This window comes from Ricinus communis, chromosome 1, assembly GCF_019578655.1.
Source record: "Ricinus communis isolate WT05 ecotype wild-type chromosome 1, ASM1957865v1, whole genome shotgun sequence".
NCBI lineage: Eukaryota > Viridiplantae > Streptophyta > Magnoliopsida > Malpighiales > Euphorbiaceae > Ricinus > Ricinus communis.
The window spans coordinates 9,515,029-9,537,307 of record NC_063256.1 but is presented as its reverse complement, the minus strand read 5'-3'; the positions used below and the strand labels follow the sequence as shown (position 1 = coordinate 9,537,307).

Sequence of the window (22,279 nt, the reverse complement as noted above, 5' to 3'; positions counted from 1 at the left end):
TACATGATTAATTGGAGGCAATTGGTCATAACATTTACAACTTGTAAATAGAGTTTCAATCTCAAAAATGTATAAAAAAAAAAAAAAAAAGACAAAAAGAAAAAAAAGATCCACCAAACAAACGATATGAAAAGGATCATTTCTTTTGCCGCATATCTCTTAACATATTTTCTTTTTCAGCAGATGTTTACTTTACTCCAGCTTTCTGTAGCCTTTTGAAATATATTTGGGAATTGAATTCTCAGGATGATGATGTTCCAATTGCTTTTCCAGATTTACATGCAGAGATTTGTTTGTTGACGAAACTTTCGGATTCCCTTTGTTTTTTAACCAAGCAAACTATTCCAACGTTCTTTCAGGGCCTCCTCTGCCTTTCCGCAGGGTATAGCCTGCAGTCTGAATCTGCCATCAAGAGGTGTTTCTATAACAAGGCCCAATCTAAGTAATGTGTTCGCTGCCTTGTCAATCGGCATTTCAACCTGCATTTATTCCAAGCACAAAAATTTAAGTATAACAAAATTAGCCAGTATAGATAAATAATGCCCTCATTGATTTACCTTTGCTTTAAAGGCGTCATACATAAATCTCTCACATTCATCACAGAGACCTTGTCGACAAATGCTCTGCAGTAAGAACAATAACTAACTCCATTCACATAAGAGATGATATATGCAGCAAAGTTCACAAGAACAAATTCTTGCAGGGTCTCAATGTAGTGGATGATTAAAAATAGTATAAGAAGGGCAGACCTGGCCATTCTTTGCTTTAAGCAGGATTGCGTATGTTAAAATAGCTTCCTTATACTGCAAAATATAGGTTTGGAAGAGAGGGAATTTAATTAGGAGACATAAAATATTTCGTAGAAAACAAAAGTACAATATATGTGCAAGTCGAGCACAAAAGATAGAGCAAAAGTGACTCCTGACTTGCAACGCCTAATGAGGACTAGTCAAGAAATTTCAACTATTTCTCCCATGCCTTCTGAAAATTCTCATATTAGCAAAAGCCAAAACATAAAAATGCAACAAAAATATTAAATTTGACAATTAACAAGTTTCTACAATCTATTATTAGTCTGTATCCACATTTGATAAGAAAAATTATGAGGAATTATAAAGAGTTTCTCACTTGTTGCTGTTCAGAAGCATCGAGGAGAAAATGAACTGAACCAAAACCACTTGCAAGTGTTTTCTCATAAAGTGTCCTGTTAACAAGTAGCTGTAGTAATGGAATTTTTTAAGAAACTATAGAACACATTGTAACTTAATAATTATTAAGTGTAGTTATTAACTGAGATAACAGTAATCTTGCATAATGGTTATTAACTCACTTGATATCTATCCCATGTCTGTTTGTAACCCAAAGCCACACGCGTCACATAGATTATAAGTGCAGTGATGGCAATTACATCAAGAAATATTGCCGACCTGCATCATAGGAAACACAAAAAGGTAAATGTGTTATCAATTTTCTCAATGCACCTTCGAAGCATTAAGTGATTTCAAGAGCTGCAGCTAATCCATAGGTGGCAGAAAGTCCAGATCAAATTTAGAAGTTCTAATATGCTGCAGAAAGAACTGCTAATAATATCCATCTTTCTTTTGTCTTTTGACTTTCACAATGGACTTAATATTTTATTTTAATCACCCCAATAAAATACATGAAATATTTTATATGTGATATTTAAAAACAGCCAAATAAACCATGAAAACTACATACGGGGAATATAATATATTTTCGAATTTGTAATTGATGAAGTATGCTGAAAGTCCCAATATGGTGGCTGCATCCAAGCGTACCTACAGATTCATGATATCCTGTCAAGAAGCTACGAAACAATATTATATCTGTTGCCTGCAGCTTTAAAACTTTCCATATTGTTTACAGTGCTCTTAACCATGTAATAAAGAGATATTTAAGTTGTACGTACTGTGTCTATGATGCGGAAAGAAAGCTTTTTATGAGGAAAAATGACCTGCAAAAGATTTGATACCAATTTGAAATTTTATACGTAAATACTTGAATGAATCATCACCGTCTGAAAATGAGAACAATAATAGAAAGCATAAACGGACATTTCAGTGTTAAAGTAATTACTGGCAGATCTGGAATAGGGATTTTCTCATAGATCTTTAATTGCAAGGATGGAACCTCAGCTGTGTCCTTAGTGTCACTTTCAGTCACTTCCTTGGTATAAAGCAAAATCAATTCTTCAAATGCAGGTTCCTGATCAGGAAAGAGACTGGTCTTTAAGAACAATATACATGTACTTGATCTCATACAATGTATGTTAGAAACATAACTTTAGCAATACTGCTTATTTTTGAGATTGTCACACATTTGCACAACCAAAGAAGGGAAAACTATTACATCAATATTTTGAATTATTACATTGTGAAACAAATTTGGTACAAGAAGTTAAGGATTTTGTGAACAAGGAATACCTCGAGGATTGCCTGCGAGAGAAGAATGGAAAATGAAGTTTTTATCATTTTCCAAAGATCATTTCCACAGAATTTTCTTGTAGCAGGTCTCCATATATCACTAAGCGATATCCTCGATAAGAAAATTGGCCTGAGTGAATAGTTCTTCTATTACAAGTGATTCAGGTGATAATGATATATCACAAAATATCAGATATATTAAAATACGTCAGTGTCAAACACTGTTAAAAAAAAAAAGAGAATTAGAAAAAGACATGTTTTAAGATGCTATGGATGTTACATAAACTTGGCCTTTGGTTTTGCAAATTGGTTCTGAGAATTTTATGACTTCCAGCAGATTTCCAACTCTAGGAATTCTAAATTATTTATTCATGCAAAGCTAACATCTATATGTTCAACATGTAGTTGAATCCCTTTGTGCCTAGTCGATCAAGGCAGTGTCCACGGTAATTATTTATTAATTATTATCAATTATTATCTAATTTAATTATTGTTTTAAGTTTTGTAGACTGCTGGAATGGAAATATCATTTATGAAAACAGCATTCAATTAGTAACCAGTCCATCTAATTTTTACCAGCTAGCCCCTCCTCATCCTACCTCTTCACATCCCATGCATGAGCTAAATGGATAGCATTCTTTGGGTGACAAGTACTTGATATTAAATAGAGTCTATGCAACGGCAAAGTATGGTAAATCAATTTAAACTAGTAAATACCAAAACTCAAGAAAAAGCACACCAATTTTCTAAAAGAACATTAAACTGCAGTTAATGCACCTAAATAACATTGGAATCAGTCATAAAAATTAGTAAATTTTATTGTAGGGAGTAATTTTTCTTTCACACCTGGAAGGATCAAAATCAGGAGAAGTTTAACTTAACATATCTGAGAAGATAGCATGATGGGATGAGCGCATAATTTCAATTTCAAATGTTTTTTACCTCAAATGAGGTTCAGAAGCATTATTATCATTGTCAAGTTCAAATGGTGTTTCTGGTATAGGAGGCACAAAGCCAATCCAAGCAAGCAACTTCTTAAGTAGCCTTCCACGGGGACCAACTGGTGAAAGAAACCCTTCATAGCGACTCACTGCCCTCTGCGCTGCAAGCCAAATAGGAACATCACTATCTGATAATTGATCCATTCCAAGTGGATTATCAGAGTCTTGTTCTCTAGTGGAATATAATTTCCGAAAAAGAGATAGTTCCTCCAGCCAAAGCGTCACTCTCTTGACCCAATCTTGTACTTCTTGTGTTTGAGACGAATTTATGATCGCCTATCCCAAGGAAACATGAATAAAGTATGTCAAGCTTAATAATCTAGAATAACAGCATTAAGCAATTCATAACAATCTATTGCAACAAGAATTAAATGACTGATTGAAGATAATAAAACTGAGTTTCCATAATCTGTTGAGCACTTCTTCAACTTCAAGGAATTGCTTTACATACTGCTCCAACAAGTTCAAAAATGTAGATGCTAATTTTCGTAAATTGAGATCAGATATCCAGCTTTTGGCTATTCAATATAGTGATTAGTTATCAATTGCCAGTGTCACATTGGCTTCCAACAAACAGCACTAAAGCAATCAAGCAAAGGCAACTACCTCTTTCATCCATTTGCCTAGTTTCCCCAGTGGTTTTGATACAAGGAAGAAGATTTTTTGCAGAAGCACAGATTGTATATAATCCAGTTTTTCAACAATCAAAAGACCTTTCTGTCTCTCAGTTGCATAACCCCTCCTGCACAAAGGAATAAAAATATATAGTTATGCCAGCACATGAGAATGCACGAGTCCAACTATGTCATCATGAAATCACACTAAAAGTATTGTAATGAAATAACCTAAATATAATTGCATTGGATTCAGATGCTTTCTGCCAATCCACATATATTGGCAAAGTAAGTAGGTAATCCGAATTCAAGGCAGATGTTAACATCAAGTCCCGAGCCGATAGTTCTTCAAACTGAGCATTATTAAGAAGCTGCATGAAAGCACGCTGGAAACGAGTAGCAACGGCGAGCCTATATAGCATATTGCAGCAGTGAGTAATTTTCCCTGGAACACAAAACTAAATATATGTAGCATCCTGTAATAACAACAAGCTGACCTGGACTCCCCATTGGAACATGTCTTGTTAATTATTTTAGCTGAAGAACCTAAGAAATTCCTCAAATCCAAACCATAATTGAAATTCAGTTGCATGTCAAATTCAGTCTCCTCCCCGTTGATGCTATCATTAGCAGAGTCTGCACTGACTCCAGATTTTTCATCTGTGCCGGCAAACACTTTATCACTGGTTTCCTCATAATGTGTGAGGAAATAATCAGTTCGCATTTCTTCTAAAATAGTTTTATGCTCAGCGTGAATAATAGAATCCAAGCGCCTGTAGGTAATTACACAAATTCTTAATGGAAATGAGAATATTATAATTAAAAGAAGAATTAAAAGCAAATTGAAGGCTTACGAAGAGAGTAGAAGAAACTGATTAACATCATCTTGAGAATTAAAAAACTTTAATACGATCGCATCCAAAAGCTCTGCTTTAGAAACTGGTATGTATTTTTGCCTTGAAACTCGAATTTTCGAAATCCCCTTCTCCTTCTCCTCCTCCTCATCCTCTTCTTCTTGCTTATCGCTTGGAAGTTGATCATTTTCATCACTCTGCTGCATTAATGGAAGAACCTCTCGCATAGGAGGCGTCGACTCATCCGTAGACAACTCCTGGAATCTTAGAGAGCAGCGAGGAGATGCTGAGAAATAAGCGCATTTTGACGCTGCACGGCATGAGAAGAGAGAGGGAGGTGCTGCTGGGAACTGCGACGAGCATGATGATGACGATGATAAAGCATTGGCGCTGGCGAGACTTCGCAAAGATAACATGGATCATCAAGTAATTTAAAAAACTTTAAAACTTCGATTTATTCTTAGATTACATGGCTGAAGATGGAAATTGAAAAGCTTCAACAAAGAGATGGAGGGAATATTTAACGGTTGGAAGCATGGGCGACGCGTGTGCGGATTTCTCCGCCAAATCTTTGGATAAGGTAAATATAGGGCTGGGCTTACATTGGACAACCAAATCAGGAATTAAATCATTACCTGCTACCTTCTTTTTCTTTTTTTTTAATTTCTTTTACTCTTTCTGTGAAGTGTGGGATTATCCTCTAAAATCCTTTTTTTGTTTTTGAAATTTTATGTACCAGTCGAGGCCACCATAAATGCGTAGGTAGAATTCGGGTCACCACTTCATTTATATAACTTTTTAAGACAATCTTCAGTCGAAAATTGTGGTAAAACTCTAAATTACTTGCAGCAATTTGAAATGAACAGAAGGTGAGATTAGCACGGTTCCTCTCCATAATGCAATAGAAAGTTACCTAGAAATGCGATGTGGATAGAAATATTTGGAAAAGAACGAACCAATTTCAATTGGTACACACACACACACACACACACACACACACACAAACACACCCCATCAGCAATTGATTATGGTCTAACGATCTGAAGCAAAGACGGTGCATTTCAAAGATGGGGTTACCTTCTTCTCATCCATGTTGGCTGTTGTCAGTTTGGTTATTGATACTGGCATTGTAAGGCAGCAAGCCATATATACATATGCCCAACTAGAAAATGAATCATGAGTGCATACCACCAACATGGATTATCTTGGCGCCAATTCGATTATCCTCAAGATGGGAATGTTCCTTTACCACTATACTTTCATTTACATATTTGAGAAGCATATAATACAGATTGATTTTATGAAAACCATAGAATGAAATTTTATACCGAGTAAGAATACCTACTTCTTTTCAAGTCCAAGACGTGTTTTTTCACGGTTACTTGTTAATGGGCATATCTTTAAACCTTGTCAATTTTATCTTCACTGCTTTTGAACCCTCTCCCAAATGTTGATTAGAACTCAGATCAGCTCCTGCTGTTACATTCCTGCCGGTGTCCACTGAACTGATCTTGGATAGACCCTTTCTTCGCTTGTATGTCAAAGGAAGCACAGCTTCATCTTTAAACCTCTCCAAGACACTGGATTTACTTAATAGCTTCTCTGATCTGTTGCTAATGATGTCACTCTCACCTCTCATTGTATTTGAAGAAGCAACCATCATATTCTCCTGCTTACAACTATCATGGGCTGAAGTTCTGTAAACTGCTTCTGGAACTCTCGGATAGACAATAATACACTTTTCTTTCCCGAGCGCCATGTGCCGGTCCTCGCCATGATATTGAGTGTCAAATGGAAATGCTTCCAAGGATCTCTGGGAAAAGTCTTCAGTTCCTTTCTGCAAATTTGGCCGGAGACTTTCACCACCATAGGTGAACATCCTTACCCTTGGATCAACTGCCAGCTTATCATCCTCATCAAGATTCCTTCTCTCATTACCAGCAAAAAATTTGTGTTGTCCAAAAAAAGAACTGTCATCTGAAGGGGGAACTATTTGCCCCTCTATTATTCTGGCAGAGCTGTCTGATTGATATTTGCTTCTCATAGTACTTCCCTGCTGATTCAACAAACACTGAGGTTGTTGATTTAAAGTTGAATGAGTTCTGCTACCATCAACATTCTGCCTTAGAAGTGGCAATTCATAAAGGCTGGCTGTATCTGGAAACTGCAAATATGCTGGCAGTGAAGAAAACTTAAAATCAAAAGGACCTGGAGTCCTGCCTGGAAATGATGGCTGTACTCCTCTAGGAACCTTCTCTGATTGTTCCAACCAGACAGAAGGAACTTTAGGTACTATTTTCAACACTCCCTTGGGCACAGATCGAAATTTCTCTGAAAAATCACTGCCTGTTACTCTTTGGTTGCTGTTTGGTAATAAGCCATTCCCAGATGCCTTCATCTTGAGAACCCCCTTCCCTCTGCAGTTTGGAGCAACAGGTTTCATTCCATTGGCAGATAGAGCGGGCAAATCTTCCTTTTGTCTCTTGCTTTCCACTGATTTCATTTCCTTTATGTCCAAGCTAAACTCCTCACTCAATGGATGATCATCCTTGGGAAATTTGTTAAGATCAAGCAAATTGATGGCTCTTTGTTTTCTCCTTTTTGTCCACATAGAGATCCTTTCCTCAACACCCAAGCTCAACTCACACTGATCCCACAACCTTCTCATGTCTGTGAACGTTTGTGTCATCCTGTCATGGTATGATCTTAAAAAATAATAATACTTTGTCCTTTGTATAAACTGCAAACCTTCTCTGAATTGAGATACTTTTGGAGGATAATATCCACCTCTCAATCTATGGAAGAAAACATCCAAGGGATTCCCAAAAAATAGATCACTGCCATCAAAAAGCTCCTTCATAGTCAAACCAAAAGTCTGCTGGTCCATATCTGGAAGGTAAGCAGAAAGGTAGAACCTCTCTTCCTCTGTTAAACAAGAATTCCATGTGTCTAAAGACAATATTTCCCTCAAATCTGGCAGATCATAGAGTTCATATGGAATGCTGAACAGCTGACCTTCCACCATGCCAAGTTCACAGTGCAACTCAGTGAGCTCACAATCATCAGAATCATCTCCCAAATCTGCCCCCAAGAAAGGGATATCTTCCATTACCTTGTCGTCACCAATTGGTAAGGAAAAACTTTTACTGCTTCCCAAATGACGGCCAATCTTTTGAATTCCCATTGACACAGGAAGTTGTCTGAGCGCAATGATCTAGTTAGAGGAAGAAGTCAAATCCCAGGAAAATACCTGACTGCCACAATTAAAAACCCTGAAGAGAAGATGGCTAGCCATCAAAATCAGCTTTTTTTCTTTTTGAAACAATCAAAATCAGTTCTAAACAAGAAATCATTCAATATATTAAACCATGTAGCATTTGCTAGAAAAGACTCCTAAGATTATGCATACAAGAAAAGACACCATTCTATCCCATGAGTAACAAGAACATTACTTCCCTATGCACCAGTTACAGCTTCTAGGGTATCAAAACAAAAAATGCAATGCCAGCAATAAGTTACTTCCAATTTTCCAAAACTACCTACATTGTATGTACCATAACAAAAAAAAATACTCCAGTCGAGTGCAATGCATAAATGTGATAAACTGAAAGCTATAACAATGATGTGGCGCAAGATTTTGACCACCAAGCATGCAGCAAAATGTAAGCCGCCTTGAAGAATAACATTATCTATTTAGACATGCATATCTATATATCCATGGGTGTCAGGGGTGCTTGTTTAAATGTTTTCTGCATTTACAAGATTTATGGGAAGTGTAATGAAGATCATATTCTACAATATACATACAGCAAGCAGTGTGGTCTATGTAAACAAAGGCAAGCGCGTATGGACTATCATATTTCACCTACAGTAATTCCGATTACCCTCAGATCATATGCTACATAAAATTTGAGATTCTCATCTCCAATATAACATTCCAGTCATAAAAACCCCAATAAGTATAAAAAGTTCTATTGAGAAACTAGAGAAATAAGATTTTTGATACATAGTAACGAACCAGATACCAAAAGAACTAACAGATCAAAATCATCAACCAGTAACAGACAAGAAAAACAAGTGAAAACGAATAGAAGAAATTGCGGGAACAGGATTGAGAGAGAATAGAGTATCAAACCCCAATAAAGCATACAGCGATGGTTGAAAACGATGAAAAAGGAGACCCAAACAGCGCACCGGCTCCATTCGATTATAGTTCACGTTTACTTCTCACGCCTACCTTACTCCTCAATTCTTACAATTTGTTTTTACTTTTTCTTTTCCTCTTTTTTAGTTTCTTAACTTTTCCACTGTTTGTCCTGTGAGAAAATACCATAATCTGAAACAGCAAAAGTGACTATTGCTCTTCCTCAATCTAAAAGTTAATTTCAATTGATTTTAATTTTAGTTTTAATTACATTTCCTTTTCAGAATAAAAAGCTTAATTAACATTTAACAAACTAACCACTGTACAGGAAGCAGGCTTTTAGCCCCCCTTGTCTGGTTGTGATTCTTTTTAAGTGCTGACTTGTCAGTAGCCAAGTAAACAAACAATCTAAGGCCGTGTTTGCCTGTTGGAGAACACAATTACTTTCTAAATTGGTTTTGCAGAGTTATATTTGCTCCTCCGATTTTCGGTTTTTCATAATGTACATGTAACCCACAAACCTTTTTATCTTTAATGATTATTTATTATTATTGCTCATTCCATTTTGTAATAATTTAGAACTAATATGATAATTGTGAATATATTTTTGGTATGGTGTTATTTTAAGTTCCATGATCAACTTTAAAACTTATAGAAAAAAATACTAAAATTTAAAATTAGTGAAAAAGAAAAAGAAAATTAAACCATTCTTTATTTTATTTGTAATTAAAATTGTTGCCTCTTAATTACTTTATGATATATATATATTATATATTATATAGAATACAATTAATTTTGGAATTAATATTAGATTAAGGAAAAGAAATAGAATCTACTGTTTACTTATTTTGTTTTAAGAATTTATATTAGTATGGAAATATCAAGCCAAAAATATTTGCTGTGAATTGGGCTTTGGGCCGACCTATCGATTTATGTAAAGATCCGTCCAGCTGTCCTGGGCTTGGCCCCACCGGTTTTTTAGTTCTTTAAGAAATATTTCTTTTTATAAAGATAATTGCATTTTTACCTAAAAGAATACTCACAAAATTATTTTTTTATGAAAAATATATTTACAAAAATCTGTTCAATTGAAATATACTAAAAAATCAATTGAAAACATTAACCACTAAAAATCTTTATTAATATAATTTTTTCACTTATTTAAATACTTTTACTTTATTTATATTAATAGAATCTTTTTTCTTTTTCTTAATTTCAAAATGGAAATTATTATTTTTCTTTTAAAGTGGATAAAATTATTATTATTAAATTAAGACTCAATATATGATATTTTTCAACTTATAAATATAATTTTCAAGAAAAAATATATTTTAAATTTTTATAATTTATTCAACAGATAAATAATAATTTAAATAAAAGAATTAAAAATAAATATTTATATATTTGAAAATTAATAAAATATCAACTAAAATAGTTTAACTTAAAAATTAAAAAATATCAAATCAAAATAATTTAATTTTTGTAAAAAATTCAAAAATTAAAATTTTACATGGAAAAAGATCTAATAAATTCTAAGAAAAATCAAAATGATAATATTTTTTATTTTACTTCAAAAGAGTTGAAATAATAGAGATTAGAGAGAAAAAGAATTGATATCCAAAAAGACAATTCTACATATATATAAAAATCAACCAGACATCAACAATTACCAATCATAAAATTAATCACCCATCAATTAAATATCAACCAGAAATCAATAAAATTATTCAAAGTAACTATATAATATCCTAAATTTTCTGGACTTATTATATTCACAAAACTTAATTCATTCAAATTGGTAAATATAATATAGACATAAAGTAAATCGTCATTACAGTTAATAAATAAAAAAATCAAACTAAAATTATGCTACAGATATTTATATTGCGGTTCACATATTTTTTAATAAAATTAAACTAATAAATAATAAATATTTAGTGTCTAAACAATAAACATTTAATACATACCTAATAAATATAAATTAATAATTTAATACAAATTTAATAAACAAAAGTATCTAGTTTGGACCACAGATTTAGATGGTCCGGAGTCCATATTATAAAAATCCAATCATCCTGCACTTGCCTTTGGTGAACTTCATTTTAATAATATCTGCAGGATAAAAAAGAAAACTTTAATAGATTTTTGTGCTTTTGCTCGGTTGTAATATCTGCTGCAAGTGAGCTTAGTGGCAATATGTGTATCTGTTTGGTTCAGAATGTTTTAGTGGATTTCAAAAGCAAATGTAGTGCTGCCCATTTCAACTCATATACTTATGTCTTGAAAAGATAATTTATGTCCAATTAACGCATATATTAAAAAATGGCTTAATTCGTCAATAAATCCTGTTATTTAAATATACATTTTAAAATTCAGCATATAATTTATATATTTTTTAATTTTAATAATGTATTTTAGTATTAAACTAGTTTTTATGTCTGCCACCGGGCGAATTGTTATATAACGACTTACATAAAAATTAATTATTATATTTAATATTTAATTTAATTTATTATTTAATTAGAGATGACTCTTCAATAAAGAAATAGAAAAGTACAAAGTAATAGTAGAATAAATAATTAAAAATAATAGAATTACAAAAATATAAAATGACAGCTATTTTTACTTTATTTTAATGCATATGAACTATTATTAATTTTAACTATAAATATTATATATATAAAAAATTAATTTAAAATAACATAAAAATAAAAAATCAGTCTTAAAAATAATACAATTTAAATTTTTTAAGTAATAGAACAAAATAAAATATTTAATAACTAGAAATTCTATGATGCATAAAATATATCATTGATAGGATATATGAATTTATAAATAAAATTTATTAAAATTAAATTTTAATATTATTAAATAAAATAATTAAAAAATTACTAACATGAATAGTACATAATTATAAAACTTTTTAATAAATTAAAATAATTTTATTAAGCATTACCTTTTAAGAGTTTTTAAAAATAAGGGTACAAATTATTGTAAGGCCATTTCAAAAGCTTCTTTTTTTTGAATTCTCTTCCATCATTTGCTCTTTAATTTTACTGAAATATGAAAATAAAAATAAAATTAAAAATAAAGATATAAAAATAAAATTAAAAATAAAGATCGAAATGAAAAATATAGAATACATAAATGACAAAATGATGATTTACATTTAAATAATTGTGGTAATAAATAATGACTCGTTAATTATCAAAATGGAGATCACGAGACATAAAATTAACACAATATAAAAATTATAGATTATTAATAACATGTAAAATTAATAGAAAATGTGAATATAGTTATATTAATGTTAATTGACAATTAATATAGCTTTAAAGATAAAAAAAATAAAAATTATTCTTTCATAAGAAGTTAAAACTAAAAACTTACTTATATATATATATTAGTTTTTAACAAGCAATAGTTAGCAAAACGTATATATAAGACTTTCAACTTTTAGTTAAAATGCAATTAGATTTTTAAATTTTAAAGTAATTTGATTACACTTTTAAAGTCTGAAATACATAACAATTACACCCTCAATGTTAATTTCGTCTATTTTATAATGATATGAGACTCAATTAATCTAGTCTAATGCCTGCCATTTAAGCAAAAGTCATTTTGTGCGAACAAGATAGTTATAAAAATTAAACATTAACCTCCACATTTTACGATATCATTAGAAAATAAAATATATATATATATTATTAAGAAAAAAAACTATTATGCCAATTATCAACCTTTTATTCTAATTCTTATACAGAAATATACAAGATATAAAAATATTATTAGACAACATATAATTAAGAATAGAATAAAACTATATCCATAAAAGTGTATATACACATTTTTAATACTCTATTATACCTCTTTAATATAATTGTTACTTTTTAATAGGATCTTACTAAAGTATAGGTTATGAATTTTATAAATTCTTAGTCATAAATTTTTTAAACACTGTGTTGTAGGATACGAGGATTCTCGATTCCCTAATAATTCTTGCTAATCCACTCACTAATACCAGTCACACTTCTGATTTAAAAATTAATATATTACCGTCCGTTAATCCGAGAATAAATTCACTTTGAAGGAACACAGTTTTATAAATCGATTGGAATCACAGAAAGTTTATATATGCTTCGTCTAAAGCATTCGCCAATAGGGTCGGCATTTTCTTTTCCCTTTTTCGTTTTTTCTTTTTTGGTTAAGAGTCTCGGGCTTTTCACATTGGCTTTTCTTCTGCCTACAGTTTCTGTAAACCGTTTCCATTGACATCATTCATCACCAACGTGATCCTGATATTAGAGGTACATATTCTCATAGTCAACTCTGATCAAAATGAGAATTCTAAAATGGCCGACCAAATCCACCATGATCCATAAAAAGCAGAATAAAAAGACAATATAAGTGCACCTCCAAGCCTATTCATCTGTAAACCCAAACACCATCACAACAACATGATGGATAACCCGACTAATTACAGTAATGGCAATCCTTACCTCCAGATTGCTCCGGTGCATTCTAATGGATACGGGCCATCTAGCAGAAGTAAGCATGTGTGATGACAATGGTTGTTTTTGAAGTACTTTTCTTTTGTTGTCTGATTAATTAAAATTGGTTTTTGTGTTGATGTCAGGACCGATGAGTAGGATATGCGATGCGTTGAGCAGGTGTGGGAAAAGGGTTGACGATGTTACTAGAAAAGCTGAGGTTTTTGCTGATAACGTCTGGCATCATTGTAAGATTGTATGCGCATCTTCTAAAATTATGCTTGTCCTTGTTCATTTTATAGATTAAGCCTCTAGTTTGCTTTTGAGCCCTTGATTCTCTTGCTTGTCTAAAATGAACATAGTTGGAGAGCTTACCTCAACTTTTGGTAATTGAGCAAGCACCTTACCTCACCTAGTTTCTTGTAGTCATGATCAAACGGCAGTATGATTATTTGTTCTTGGTTGACATTACGAGATGCTTATTGAAGAATTCGTCATCATGCATGATTTTGCTTTATGTTCCTTTATTTTAGAAAAAGTAAACATGGAGTTTTTTTTTTTTTATAATAAATGGCTGTGATTTTGGAAGAATTTAGGGCAGGGCTCTGTTCAAAATTTTCCCTATAGTAATTGCTTTGCTTTGAGATAAAATGAGTTAGGCCCATTTGATAGGATATTCATATTCGAGCTTGTTATGGATGATGTGAACTTTAAAAGTTTATTACATGAAAGTTGATTTTCTCTTGTTGTTGTGTAATTTGGACTTGGAAGAAAATGTTTCCGTTGCTTTTTTTTTTTGGTTATAATTTGGAGGAAGAAAATAATTCATCTGTTGAAGGATGTTGACTGCACATCTGAAGGAATATATCTCTATTTATTTAGACTTTTTTAGATTCTTGAATTGCATAAATGCGCCCTTTAGATTACTATGAAAATGGAGGTTATTTTAGAAGCTAACATGTAACGTTATCCTTTGATAACCACAGTGAAAGTTAGCTCCAGTTTCACTGATGCAGCCATGGCAAGGATTTCTCAAGGGACAAAGGTACTCACTGAAGGAGGACATGATAAAGTATTCCAGCAGGCATTTGGGGTTTTGCCTGGAGAGAAGCTTTTAAAGGCTTATGTTTGCTATTTGTCAACTTCCTCTGGCCCTGTGATTGGAACACTTTATATATCCACTAAAAGAATGGCGTTTTCTAGTGATTATCCCTTCTGGTATTATTCTTCTACTGGGCAGCAGCAGCGGATGTATTACAAGGTATTATCTTCTACTTTCTTAACTTGTAGCAATGCAGTCAGTATACTACAAACTTTAGACTGGCATAAAAAAGGAACATGCTCCTGAGTATTGGATACTTTTGGATTGACAGTTCATCAATATTATAACAATGTCTTGCTAGTTATCATCCACGTCAATATTGGTTTGAGGCACCGAAAGTTAAGTAGAGTTATATAATATAAAATAAATTTTTATTGATGCTTTCAACTTTGAGTAGCTTGTTAGTGCACAATTATATGCATATTTCTTTTCGATTACCTTTTCCATTCATGATAACTACTTCTATGCTGCTTTGGTGGATTCCTTTTCCAAAAAATGATCTCTTTTGCCTCTAAAGATACTAAAGAACAAATTCCATCATTATACCCGACCTGAAATGAATTCTCTTTCGGTCAGCCCCAAATATTCTAATTTGGTTAGTATGGATGCTTAAATATAACTTTAGTATAAAGGAGCTAAAAAGACGTACCAATACGGAAATTACATCATACTTGGAGTCTCAAGTTGGGAGAAGCTCATTGAATAATTAGTTTACTTGCACATCCTTGTGTCCAAGCTATTAGAGTTGTTTGCAGGAAGCCATTGTACTAACTATTAAGTAGTTGAGTCTTTAACCTTTGGGTTGTCTAGCTATATATAAACTTCTGACATTGAAATATGTCAATGTCTAGGTGGTGGTGCAGCTTGATAAGTTAAGAACAGCAAACCCGTCTTCAAGCAGAATCAACCCTTCTGAAAAATACATCCAAATTGTGACAACAGATGGTCATGACTTCTGGTTTATGGGATTCGTATCATATGACAAAGCACTCAAGCAATTAACTGAGGCTTTACAGTGCTCTCGAGACTCTTCTGGGGATATCCCTCTTACTACTGTATAAGGCATGAAATCCCCTTCTTTCTTCCTTTCAACTAAATTGCTGATAGTGTGCCAAAGTAATGTTCAATGACGTAATGTAATGTTATAGTAAAAATCCGTATATTGCTATAATAAAATTAGGTGTGATGTCAGCAAAGGTAAGAGGTAACAACAGTCTTAGTTTTTAGTAGGAGTTAAAAGGATAGTGTTTAAAGGTTGTAATAGTAGCTTTAGTCTTTACTGATGTCTTAGGTGGGTCTTTATAGGAGTGATCATATCTGTCATGGTCCTGAGAATGAGGAGGGACGTGTTCCGGTTTTACAGGGGTACATAGTGCCCTGTGGCTGCAAGGTTTTGTGTGTTGCCTATTCTATGTTTATCGAATTAGTTCCGAGTTTACTGATAGAGGCGAGTTCATAACTTGCTTGAGAAGGCGAGTCTCCATCAAGGTGGATGGTCAGAGATTAATATACAATTTTTGAGCTTTGATCTTCTTGTAACTTTGCCTATTACAGGGTTATGCAATACAATGGTTTGAGTTTACTGATAACGTTTTACTACCCAATTGGTAATAAAAAAAGTCTACTACGCAAGGTGGACAGTCTAACTGTCGATTTTGTCTAAAATGTATTCATATTTAGTTTTTTCAAAAGTTATTTTAGGGACCTTCAAAAAATTTGTATAGTTCATGCATGTTACACTTTTTTATTTTAATTTTTTTATAATTTTAAATTGATATTAGTTTTACAATATATAGGTAAAATATTAGAAAATGAATAATTTTTAATTTAAGTAACAACTTGTAGATAATCCTACGCATGCTTTTTATAAAATTATTAGTATATAATATAATAAAGCTTTTAGCATAATTTTAGTAATTATAAAAAAATTTATGTTAATATATTATTAGATATTAGAAAATACTATTATTAAATATTAGAAAAAAAATTATATCATTCTAAACATCATTAATTGATTGTGTATTTAAATATGGGTCTACCATGCATTGTCATTCGAAATCAAAATATTGAGATTGGATTGGCGCATTGCTATTTGAAATTAATTGGGATTAGACTGATGCGTTGCTATTCGAAATCAAAGATATTATGGTTAGATTTGCCAATTAATTTCTAACTGAATAAAAAATATTATAAAATAGTAAATTTTGTGGAAGGTTATAAGTATAACAAGTGACCTTCAAATTTTATTTAAAAAAAAAGAAGGTGAAAGTATATTTTAGCTAAGAACGACAGTGTAATTGTCAACCATATGTGATTGGATTTTTCCATTCTTGTACTTGGCACTAGAAAGCATATGCAAGGAAATATTATAATACATAAGCATAAACGAGAAGATAATTTTATACAATACTTAATATAGGGAAAATTCTTTTGACATATCCAAGTAAGAAGATTAATTTATGAAGATTATAAGATTAATGCATAGAAAGTAATTTACATAAATAGAAAATTAATAAATTACTATTATAAAAATGGAAGCTAAATATTCGGTTTCCGATCCAACAAGTGATTGGTGTAAAGAATTATGTTTTATAATAATTTTATAATAGCAATACTTTTTTAATATAAAGTATAATTTTATTTTAGTATATGTGTAAATAAACTTTTTTTGTATTTAATACCTTTTGATATTTGTTATCTATTTGATAATTTCTAAATCTCAAATTTACTTCTAATAATAAGAATTAAAATAACAAATACTAATACTATCTTTGGTAAATATTTATTGAGAAATTTATTTTATTTAAATACAATTATATAATTTATGTGTTAAATAATAACTAGATTTACTTTAAATAAAATTATATTTGTATTTTAAATAAGTTATAATAAAAAATCTCATAAAGATAGAGAAGTGAGAGCAAAATTAAATAATATTAATCTCATAGAATATATTGCATTACTGAATCTATTTTGAAATTCTACATATTTTATTATAATTTAGTTTTGTTATAATAAATTATTTAAATTTAATGAGTTAAAATTCTAAATAAAAATTTTCACTTCAATCAATACATATAAATTTTAAATTTATAAATATCTCCCATAAAATTATTCTTTTCAACCAAACAAATTGTAAAAAAAAAAAAAAAGATAATTAACATTATTCTTCTAAATATTATCTCTAATAACTAATAATTATAAAATTGTTTAAAATTTTATAATTATTAGATAATAGAATTATTAAATATCCTAAGAGAAACAAAATTGATTTTTAAGAATTAATTAATTAAGTAAATTATTAATTTTATAAAATATTAAATATAAAAAAATGACTGCATATTTTAATTAATTTTAATTTATTAATTGAAAAAAAACCTGCTAAAACTCAAGAGAAAAACACCCAATTTTAACAATAACGAGAAATTGGCTTTCTAAGAGCAGTAACTTCAATTTTGAATATCAACTGTTTTTGTACTAAAAGAAAAATAAAAATTCACACAAAAATTTAAAGAAAGGATGAGATGACCGTCTATGTGTTGATGAAAAATTAATTCAATTTGTTAGTTTTAAAATGTATTGTAGTGCTTATACAAAATAAAAATAGTATTTCAACTCCAGTTTTTTAAAGGAAAATATAAAAAAATATTTATATTTTTTTATTTTTTATTAAATTTACGATATTTTTTTTATTTTTTTCAATTATCAAAAATATAATTTTTAGTTATTTTTTTATAATTTTTAATAAAACAACTAAAAATAATTAAATAAACTAAAAATACACCGTATTAAAACATAATTTTTTTTAAAAAAGTTTACAATGATTTCTTTAATTAATTTTAAGATATATCTTTTAAAAGATTTAAATTACCAAGATAACGGTATTTTTCTATTAAAAATAACTATAAAAAAATAATTCAGGATCAGAAAAGGGGCGTGGGATGACCATGCTGGCCCATAACGACTCGACGAATATGAAAACAAACCACAATAAATCATGGAGCCGCAGCACCGTGGGGCGACACCAATAGGGCCTTGCATTGGGCTTTAGCACCGTCCAAATGACGCAATCACAGTTCCTAAAAAATCGGGAAAGATTCCTACTTGATTTCATTGGTACTTCTTTCGTCTAACTCTCAACTTGCTTTGTACTATCTATCTGTATCTACCAATAAATTAATCAAAGCCTCATTAACCGAACACACTTTCCTTATTCGACGTTTACTATATAGCTCCTTCCTGCCTTGTTGATACTGCGGCAGTTGCTTTGGAGAAGCAAAAATGGCAGCTTCTATCTTATCCTCCTTCGCTCTTTTGCTGTTTCTTGTGGCTCTCTCCTCTTTTCACTCCCGGGTACCTATTATTGTTGTTATTAGTATTTCTTTTGTCTGGTTTATAAAGTTTCTGATCGTGCTGATTAAATTTAGTTTTGGATTTGAAATTAAGAATGACGAGATTGTTTTAACTCATCGATTTCGATTTCTGTAGCTTGAATTTAAGAGTTGATGAAGTTATTTCAACGGATTGATTTCGATTTTGTACCTATGTCATCTGTGCCGAAAGTAAAATTTCATGTAACCGAAGTTTTATTTGAACTAAAAATGTAAAGGAACGTACCTATTTATGCTACTGTGATGATCACCTCTCTAATAAGCACTGTAAAGCCACATGAATTTATCTTATATAGGAGTGTTTAGAGTTTGTGGATTTATGTTGCGCCTTTTGTTGCTGTTGTTGTCTTGTGCTTGCTCCTTTGCATACCCTGATAAGAGGAGGATGTTCATTCTTGAATGTTCTTCAAATCTTGTTCTGAGTTTTGATTCTTTTGGAGGTTACTGTTTGACTTTTTAAACATCCTAAATGCTGTTGACACTGTCAACAGGTGATCTCAACAGAACTAGATTCCAAGCTGAAGCTGAACTCTAGGATCCTTCAGGTATTTTTCTTTGCTGCCGATCATTGGAATCCAAAAGCTTTATTCTGTAGAGCAAGTCATTTAATTGCTTTTTCTGACTTCGACGAGCAGGAGTCAATAATTAAGAAAGTAAATGAAAACCCTGATGCTGGATGGGAAGCTGCCATGAATCCTCAACTTTCCAACTTCACTGTGAGCTTTAACTCATCAGAGGCCAACATCTTTTTCTAAGTCCATTTGTCTACAGTTAACACATACTTCTATATTTTGCTGCGTAGGTTGGCCAATTCAAGTATCTTCTTGGAGCCAAGCCAACTCCCAAAAAGGAACTGATGGGTGTTCCTATGATAAGTCATCCAAAAACCTTAAAGTTGCCAAAAGAATTTGATGCAAGAACAGCTTGGCCACATTGCAGTACCATTGGAAAAATTCTAGGTCAGCTGCTTTCTTTCTATAATATATTTTCAATTTTCTTCTTCCTTTTTCTTGAGGTGCTGATGTTTCCACTATGTATGCCAAATGCTTGATTCTGGATCAATTTCCTCATCAAAGATCAGGTAAAATCTGGTTCTATTGTTTTCTCAGTCAACTCACTCAACATGAGTTCTACATATTCTGAGTTCGTCTGTATATGACAATCCAGGGTCATTGTGGATCCTGTTGGGCATTTGGTGCTGTTGAATCACTATCTGATCGATTTTGTATCCATTTTGGCATGGTAACTAGCTAGCTATATTCACTAAATCTCCTGTTAAACTTCACTAGCTGTGTTGTCCATTACAAACATATCTTTTGTTTTGCCACAGAATATATCATTGTCTGTCAATGATCTCTTGGCATGCTGTGGCTTTTTGTGTGGAGATGGTTGTGATGGAGGGTATCCGATGTATGCATGGAGATACTTTGTCCACCACGGGGTTGTCACTGAGGAGGTACAAATTTCTGTGTTTGCCTGTTTCCTTGGTTCTTCTGTTTTCCCCTGCACTGGAGATTGTTAAATTGGAAGCTAAGGGTTCTTGTAATGTCATGTTTCTTTTTTGATGACTTCATGAATATAATTATTTGATGCAATGGCTTCTTCTCTTGTTTTTAAATATTTCTTCTAAAAATCTGCAAACTGTTTACATCTGACAGTGTGACCCATATTTTGATAACATTGGCTGTTCCCACCCTGGTTGTGAGCCTGGATTTCCAACTCCAAAGTGTGTGAGAAAGTGCATTGATAAGAATCAGCTCTGGAGGCAGTCAAAGCATTACAGCGTTAATGCATATAGAATTAGTTCTGATCCCCATGATGTTATGGCTGAAGTTTATAAGAATGGACCAGTAGAGGTTTCTTTCACTGTTTATGAGGTAACATATCAATTCGTGTCTTCTTGTTTGCTTGCATTAACTTCTTTGTATGTGAATATAAGCTTATTTCTTTTGCTGTTCTATCCCTGCTGTAATCCTTAACCATAATTAAGTGAGCTGAAGAAATCTTGAGCCAGCTTCACATGTAGATGTAGGAAGAACCTCAATGGGAGTTTTCATATATTGGATGCCTGAAATATGATTATCTTTTCCATGTATATTAGATACTCGAACTTTTCATGATAATAGCTCTTGGTAGAATTACTTTTTTGAAGCTACTGCTTTGCGTTCTACAGGATTTTGCTCATTATAAATCTGGAGTTTATAAGCACATTACAGGTGAAGTAATGGGAGGTCATGCAGTTAAGCTTATTGGGTGGGGGACTTCTGATAATGGAGAGGATTATTGGGTATGCGTGATTAGCTAACTTTTTTGCAGATATTTTAGCTATGACCTTATAAGGATGTTGGTATAATTGTGCACTTTTCTTTCTTGCAGCTTCTTGCAAACCAGTGGAATAGAGGCTGGGGAGATGTATGTTCCTATAATAAGTTTCTTGCTGATGAATCACGCTACTTTCCCTTCTTTTGTTTTTCTCTTCATCCTTTTATTCCCCTGCTCTCAAATTTTCACAAATTTTTATTTCGAATGACAGGATGGTTACTTTAAGATAAGGAGAGGAACAAATGAGTGTGGTATTGAAGATGATGCGGTTGCTGGTTTGCCTTCAGCCAGAAATCTTGATCTTGTTAGAGAGGTTGCCAGCATGGATGCTCTTGAAGATGCTTTTGCTTGATAGTAGATCATTGTACTTGCAAGTTCTGTAATTTACGCATCAGTCATGAGTTACAGAGATATGTTATGGGTGTGTCTGCTGTTCAGGCATGAAACGAAACCATATTTATGAATCCATGCTGTGTTGGTGCTTATATCAACTAGACATTTGTTGTGAATGCAAGAAAGGAACAAATCTGTAAATAATGTAATTGTCACACATAGTATAAGAGTCAACTGCTTTCTGCTTTCACATTGCTTTTACATTAGGCACTTATGAAATGTTTGGAAGGATGTCCAAATTAATAAGATAGTCCTGCTTTATGAAGAAAATGGGAAGTTTCTGCAGAAATAGCTCTAATTGTCAGTAGCATAAGCCCTAACCCGAGAGATGGAATCTAATCGTGGTACGCCCAACAGAAGGAGTACATGTGGTCGGCTAGCAAGCGAGTCAAATACTGTTTAAGGATAAGGTAGTGACTCTTCCTTTTGCTTTTTTCCCCGGAGGTGGGGGCTATATAGGAAAACATTGTAGGTAATAATATTTTTGTTTTTGCACTTACAGCCAGCATGTTCATTGTAGGCTT

The 22,279-nt window shown here is 32.1% G+C and overlaps 4 protein-coding genes across 9 annotated transcripts; 2 read left to right on the top strand and 2 right to left on the bottom strand.

The window, feature by feature from the left end:
* Window positions 1-4: 4 nt before the first annotated feature.
* On the bottom strand, window positions 5-5,776 carry LOC8270808. Of its 2 annotated transcripts, XM_002515090.4 has the most exons (14): window positions 4,914-5,743; window positions 4,557-4,832; window positions 4,291-4,470; window positions 4,052-4,187; window positions 3,387-3,721; window positions 2,445-2,574; window positions 2,098-2,226; window positions 1,931-1,975; window positions 1,720-1,799; window positions 1,331-1,427; window positions 1,129-1,218; window positions 750-803; window positions 558-623; window positions 5-479 (listed from the first exon to the last, which is right to left on the bottom strand). In XM_002515090.4, exons 1-14 carry the CDS (start codon window positions 5,327-5,329, stop codon window positions 327-329), a joined length of 2,187 nt encoding a protein of 728 aa, XP_002515136.1. In that variant the 5' UTR covers window positions 5,330-5,743; the 3' UTR covers window positions 5-326. The 2 variants fall into 2 exon arrangements, 1 of the variants encoding a protein (XP_002515136.1); XR_001534964.3 differs by lacking the exon at window positions 5-479 and having other exon boundaries at window positions 1,129-1,204; window positions 4,914-5,776.
* Window positions 5,777-6,076: 300 nt separating this feature from the next.
* Window positions 6,077-9,339, bottom strand: LOC8270809. 4 transcript variants are annotated; one of them, XM_002515091.4, is made up of 2 exons: window positions 9,064-9,339; window positions 6,077-8,127 (listed from the first exon to the last, which is right to left on the bottom strand). In XM_002515091.4, exon 2 carries the CDS (start codon window positions 8,095-8,097, stop codon window positions 6,292-6,294), a length of 1,806 nt encoding a protein of 601 aa, XP_002515137.1. In that variant the 5' UTR covers window positions 8,098-8,127; window positions 9,064-9,339; the 3' UTR covers window positions 6,077-6,291. The 4 variants fall into 4 exon arrangements, with proteins under 4 accessions (XP_002515137.1, XP_015572441.1, XP_015572444.1 ...); XM_015716955.3 differs by having other exon boundaries at window positions 6,077-8,185; window positions 9,049-9,338; XM_015716958.3 differs by having other exon boundaries at window positions 9,049-9,338.
* Window positions 9,340-13,181: 3,842 nt separating this feature from the next.
* On the top strand, window positions 13,182-16,238 carry LOC8270810 (GEM-like protein 1). Of its 2 annotated transcripts, XM_048373640.1 has the most exons (5): window positions 13,182-13,605; window positions 13,694-13,795; window positions 14,534-14,808; window positions 15,501-15,711; window positions 15,955-16,238. In XM_048373640.1, exons 1-4 carry the CDS (start codon window positions 13,515-13,517, stop codon window positions 15,708-15,710), a joined length of 678 nt encoding a protein of 225 aa, XP_048229597.1. In that variant the 5' UTR covers window positions 13,182-13,514; the 3' UTR covers window position 15,711; window positions 15,955-16,238. The 2 variants fall into 2 exon arrangements, with proteins under 2 accessions (XP_048229597.1, XP_002515138.1); XM_002515092.4 differs by having other exon boundaries at window positions 13,184-13,605; window positions 15,501-16,238.
* A 2,550-nt stretch (window positions 16,239-18,788) lies between these two features.
* LOC8270811 (cathepsin B-like protease 3) lies at window positions 18,789-21,945 on the top strand. Its single transcript, XM_015716959.3, has 11 exons — window positions 18,789-19,002; window positions 19,532-19,585; window positions 19,676-19,756; window positions 19,843-19,999; window positions 20,117-20,121; window positions 20,208-20,282; window positions 20,371-20,496; window positions 20,699-20,917; window positions 21,214-21,327; window positions 21,417-21,452; window positions 21,574-21,945. The coding sequence occupies exons 1-11, from the start codon at window positions 18,931-18,933 to the stop codon at window positions 21,712-21,714; spliced, it is 1,080 nt and encodes a 359-aa protein (XP_015572445.1). The 5' UTR covers window positions 18,789-18,930; the 3' UTR covers window positions 21,715-21,945.
* Window positions 21,946-22,279: the final 334 nt, after the last annotated feature.

Coding starts and splice junctions, on each gene's coding strand:
- LOC8270808 (XM_002515090.4), bottom strand. CDS start 5,329: ATGTTATCTTTGCGAAGTCTCGCCAGCGCCAATGCTTTATCATCGTCA. Junction 4,188..4,290: donor TCCAATGCAATTATATTTAG/GTTATTTCATTA, acceptor TCCTTTGTGCAG/GAGGGGTTATGCAACTGAGA. Junction 480..557: donor ATGACGCCTTTAAAGCAAAG/GTAAATCAATGA, acceptor GAATAAATGCAG/GTTGAAATGCCGATTGACAA.
- LOC8270809 (XM_002515091.4), bottom strand. CDS start 8,097: ATGGGAATTCAAAAGATTGGCCGTCATTTGGGAAGCAGTAAAAGTTTT.
- LOC8270810 (XM_048373640.1), top strand. CDS start 13,515: ATGATGGATAACCCGACTAATTACAGTAATGGCAATCCTTACCTCCAG. Junction 13,606..13,693: donor ATACGGGCCATCTAGCAGAA/GTAAGCATGTGT, acceptor TGTTGATGTCAG/GACCGATGAGTAGGATATGC. Junction 13,796..14,533: donor TGATAACGTCTGGCATCATT/GTAAGATTGTAT, acceptor TGATAACCACAG/TGAAAGTTAGCTCCAGTTTC.
- LOC8270811 (XM_015716959.3), top strand. CDS start 18,931: ATGGCAGCTTCTATCTTATCCTCCTTCGCTCTTTTGCTGTTTCTTGTG. Junction 20,283..20,370: donor TTTGTATCCATTTTGGCATG/GTAACTAGCTAG, acceptor GTTTTGCCACAG/AATATATCATTGTCTGTCAA. Junction 20,497..20,698: donor ACGGGGTTGTCACTGAGGAG/GTACAAATTTCT, acceptor TACATCTGACAG/TGTGACCCATATTTTGATAA.